This window comes from Octopus bimaculoides, chromosome 5, assembly GCF_001194135.2.
Source record: "Octopus bimaculoides isolate UCB-OBI-ISO-001 chromosome 5, ASM119413v2, whole genome shotgun sequence".
Taxonomy (NCBI): Eukaryota; Metazoa; Mollusca; class Cephalopoda; order Octopoda; family Octopodidae; genus Octopus; species Octopus bimaculoides.
In genome coordinates this window covers 23590780-23596002 of record NC_068985.1, presented here as the reverse complement: position 1 = coordinate 23596002, position 5223 = coordinate 23590780, and the positions used below count along the sequence as shown (strand labels likewise).

Below are 5223 nucleotides of genomic sequence, written 5' to 3'. Positions count from 1 at the left end.
TATCTGTGTGTGTGTGTGTGTGTGTGTGTGTCTGTGTGTGAGCATGACTATAGGTATTTTAGAATTACAATAATGTAACCGCTATTCGTACTTATGCTTCTGCAGCATAATATATGGACAGTATCATTTCCATTGTGCTACTACATTCTCGTGGTGTCCTATTTTGGTGTTTCTGGGTGATTTCATAGCTTCAGAGATGTAGTAGTCACTGGCGTATTTCATATTAAATTTAAATCTCATAAATTCGTTTCACTTTGCTCCGTAATCACTACGGCTTTCACCTGTGTGTGCATGCATCTCCCTCTCTCTCTCTCTCTCTCTCTCTCTCTCTCTCTCTCTCTCTCTCTCTCTCTCTCTCTCTCTCTCTCTCTCTCTATCTCTATCTCTCTCTATCTCTATCTGTCTCTCTCTCCTTCGCTATCTGTCTCTCTCTTTATCTCTCTCTCTCTCTCTCTGTATATATATCTATATATAAATACATATATTTCATACATGCATACATATATATATATATATATATATACATACATAAATGAATAAATATATATATACATATACGCACACACGTATATATCATATACATACATATACGTAAATACATATATATATGTGTGTATGTACGTATACATGTATACACACACACACACACACACACGCACACATATATATATACATAAATAGGTGCCCATGAGTGTGTATGTATGTGTAAGTTTGCAGGTTTACTTGTATGTATGTATGCATGTATGCATATATGTATATACGTACATGCGTATGTATATATGTATTAATTTTCACAAGGAAACGTTTGACAGCACTTTCAAAATTTCGGCTTACCAGCAGTCACCAGCAGCTTCGAAGTCACTATCAACCTTTTCCTTGGTAAAAATATTGAAGATGTATTCTACTTAAACATATTAATAGATCCTTCGGTTTAATGTTAATTTTTATGTGTAATTTGACATAAAAATACATTCAGTTTGTTCGCGCAATTTTTTTAATGTATTGTTGTTACTTGTTGTTTGTTCTTTCTCGAGCCATGCCTGGCTCATTAGGGCCGGTTTCCCGGTTAGATTGGCATATAGGTTCCCCACCTGAATGGGACGCAGGTCCGTCTCAGGTGAGCTGCTAGAAGCAGGAGAAAAGAGTAAGAGAAAGTTGTGGCGAAAGAGTCAGCAGAAGTTCACCATTACCTTCTACCGGAGCCGCGTGGAGCTTAGGTGTTTCGCTCATAAATACACACACCGCCCGGTCTGAGATTCGAACCCGCGATCCCTCGATCGCGAGTCTAACTACCCTAACTACTTGCCAATGTGGTTACTGTATTTTACTGTATTACCAGTTGCTAATCTATTTCTGTAGATGTGTGGATATATATATATATATATACATGAATACGTGTGTGTGTGTGTGTGTGTGTGTGTGTGTGTGTGTGTGTGTCAGAGAGAGAGAGAGAGAGAGAGAGAGTAGTAGTAGTAGTAGTTCCGTTGATGAGATCAGCAAAACGTATTCCATCCGGTGAGAGATAAATATCACTTAATGTGCACAATTATAAAGATACGAGGTACTAATATTTTCCTGCTTTGGAGACACGTGTCTAGACAGTTTTCAAAACACGTCTTGTGTCACCAAGCGATTTCGTAGACTCTGAGCACATGGTCTACTCTGTTTGAAAATCAGAACGCTGCTACATGAGAAATAACGAGAAAAAAAATCGAGAAGGTTGATGCAAAAATGTGGAAGGGTGGATAAAAGCGGAAAGAGAAAAAGAAAAGAAAGCTAATGTTGCGTCCCCTTTGTCCATTATTAACTAGAAAACATCAATTAAGTATTATCCTAGCCTAAGATTGTCCATGAATTTATTAAAACAATATCCATATATGTAATCACCATAATGTATAAACCAAAAGACATCTTTAACCTTACGAGAATGAAATTAAACTCAGAACGACGATCCACAAACATGCCTGTCAAATATATTCTCATCTTCAACCGCCCAACGCATATGGGCACACATATCCGTTGGGCGGTTGGGCGCATATCGGTTGGGCGGATACACACACACACATTATTGTATATCATGGGAGTAAGAAGTTAGTGTTATATCTAAATTTCTGTACCATGGTATTCGTTTAGTTTCTAAGGCGGCGAGCTGGCAGAATCGTTAGCACGCCGGGCGAAGTGCTTAGCGGTATTTCGTCTGCCGCTACGTTCTGAGTTCAAATTCCGCCGAGGTCGACTTTGCCTTTCATCCTTTCGGGGTCGATTAAATAAGTACCACTTACTCACTGGGGTCGATATAATCGACTTAATCCGTTTATCTGTCCTTGTTTGTCCCCTCTGTGTGTAGCCCCGTGTGGGCAGTAAAAAATAAGAAACATTAGCACACCAGACAAAAATTACTTAGCAATATTTCATGTCTTTACGTTCTGAGTTCAAATGTCGCTGTGGCCGGCTTTGCCTTTCATCCCTTCGAGATCGATAAAATTAGGTACCAGTTGCCTACTGGGGTTAATGGTATCGGCTGCCCCTCCTCTCCCTCAAAATTTCGCCTTGTGCCTAAAGTTGTAGTAAGATTTTAGTACTGCGTTTTTTATGAAAGATTTTATGGTGATGGTGATTGGTTAGATCATGCGTAAATTTGTTGTTGGATTTTTATGCGGTTTTTGGATTAAGTGTATGCTGCCTGGATTATGTAATGGAATCGGGAGATGATTGTTTAGAAAGTACGTAGTGTAAGATGTGTGCATTATTCATTGGAAATGAAGATGACGGGCTGGCAGAACCGTTGGTACGCCGGACAAAATGTTTAGCAACGTTTCTCCCTACTAAACCTTCTGAGTTTAAATCCGCGCAGGTCGACTTTGCATTTCATTCTTTCAAAGACGATAAAATAAGTACCAACCAAATATTGGGGATCGATGTAATCGACTAGCCCCTTCCCCACAAAAATTTCAGGCCTTGTGCCTATAGCAGAAAGGATTATTTATTCGAACTCAAGTCGGTGCACTGGCAGAAACATTAGTATGCCTGACAAAATACTTAGAGGCATTTCTTTTAGTTTTAAGTTCTGAGTTTAAATCCCCCGAGGTAGACTTTGCCTTCATCATTTTGGAGTCGATAAAATAAGTACCAGTGAAACACTGGGACCGATGTAATCGACTAGCATCCCCCAACCTCACAAAAAATATTTTAGGCCTTGTGCTTTAACAAATTCCAACAAATAACAGAAGTCTATGTAAACCTGTAGACCCTGCTATGATGTTTATGTTATTGTTTTATCATACCCGAAGCACCAGTTAGTACTGCTACCGTTTCCCTATCATTTACGTCTGGTCCACTTCCACTTCGAGGTCCTTGAACACCTTGTACGTCGGTTGTTTTCCGATTTCTTTCAGAGCAAGTTTGAGGGGCTGGAGATATCTTTTAAAATTCATAAATTTTTGCTTCTATCTTTCATTGTCAATAATGTCCCACTTTTGATCTTTTTAGTCGGAGTTTACCAATTGATCGAGCCCGAAGCAATCGTAAAGGTCAGCCACTATGTATGGAACAATACTATCGATTGTTCACGTCCTACCGTGTACCTGGACTCAACAAAGACAATTTAGTGACGAACAGCACCAAACTGATGCCAGAGCCTGAACATATCATTGTTATTTGCAAGAACCAAGTAAGTAAACAAAACCTTTTCACATCGAATGTCCCGAAACTGTATACGTTGTCGGGCGAATAATATTTGTTTGGTGATAACCCCAAAAGTTGCTATATTTCTGTTGAAATACACTTTTTTTTTTTTTTTTTTCAATTACTTTCGAAAATAATGAAGAATCTGGGACAATAATTTTATCATTATTACGCTGACGTTTAAAACTTAAATTACCAAGAAATTTCAATGGTGGAGTATTAATTTAGATAGTGGAGGCGCAATGGCCCAGTGGTTAGGGCAGCGGACACGCGGTCGGAGGATCGCGGTTTCGATTCCCAAACCGGGCGTTGTGAGTGTTTATTGAGCGAAAACACCTAAGCTCCACGAGGCTCCGGCAGGGGGTGGTGGCGACCTCTGTTGTACTCTTTCTCTCACACTTTCTTCCTCTTTCTCGGCTGGGGGGAACACATACGCCATGGGAAGCCGGGCCTATGAGCCTGGCTATCCTTTGAAAGGGCAACGTTTATCCTTTTTTTATTAATTTAGATAACTTTAGAGCAGAAAGTTTGTACCGTCGAACCAAGAGCAATATCATGCGGCGGATTGATATCAAAAGGTTAAGGACAAATAAGATAATATAGTCCCTACATGCCTTCTAAAAGAACAAGAATGCTTTTAATAATAGGTCAGTTGGATCACAATTAACCTGGGACTAAACAATAACAGTTTCCTTTCATTATTTCTTTATGTATTAATTCGGCGTAACATTTATTTGGTTAGTTATTAATCAAGCGTCTCTGGGTATTTATTCGACTGTACGTTCATTTAAATATCTTTACCATTACTGTAGATCTCTTAATGTTCGACATGTTAATACATGATTCTACCTCAGACGGTGAGCTGGCAAAATCTTTAGCACGCCAGGCAAAGTGCTTGGCGGCATTTCGTCCGTCTTTATATTCTAAGTTCAAATTCCGCCGAGGTCGACTTTCCCTTTCATCCTTTTGGGGTCGATAAAATAAGTACCAGTTGAGTACTGGGGTTGATGTAATTGACTTAACCCCATCCCCAAAATTGTTAGTCTTGTGCCAAAACTTGAAACCACTATGTGATTTTATCTAATTTCCCATGTACTTATTTATCTATTTGTGTCTAAATATCTATCTAACTACCTATTAATCTATCTATTCATCTATTTATCTACAGAATCAGCGATGCATTTTCTATCCATCTATTTTATATAATGCGTTCCATATAGGTCATCTTGAAATTATTTAATTTTATACAAATAAAATATACATTTCGGCATATTCTACTTAGCAATTCGTTTGCTGCTACTTTGGAGTTGCTACATTTCGCTGATGAAGCCAAAATGATGTAGACATATGATTTGAGTTCTCCTCAGAATAAAAACAAAATATTATACAGGTCATCTACTATTATTGTATTATTATTATTTTTTCTTTCTTTTTTGTTGGTATTTTTTCTTGCTACAAATTGGTTTCTACTTTAATTTCTTCAAGGCACGAAGCATTAAATCAACTGACAACCGCCAATCGTCTTCTTAACTCAGTTCA

The 5223-nt window shown here is 38.4% G+C and overlaps 1 protein-coding gene across 1 annotated transcript in view; it reads left to right on the top strand.

The window, feature by feature from the left end:
- LOC106867711 (choline O-acetyltransferase) overlaps window positions 1–5223 on the top strand; it is a gene marked incomplete at its 5' end in the record, with an annotated part of 213268 nt that overhangs the window by 111129 nt on the left and 96916 nt on the right. The window contains one exon of the mRNA XM_014912671.2: window positions 3490–3670. Coding sequence (XP_014768157.2) covers window positions 3490–3670 — 181 coding nt within the window. The remainder of the gene's footprint in view (window positions 1–3489; window positions 3671–5223) is intronic.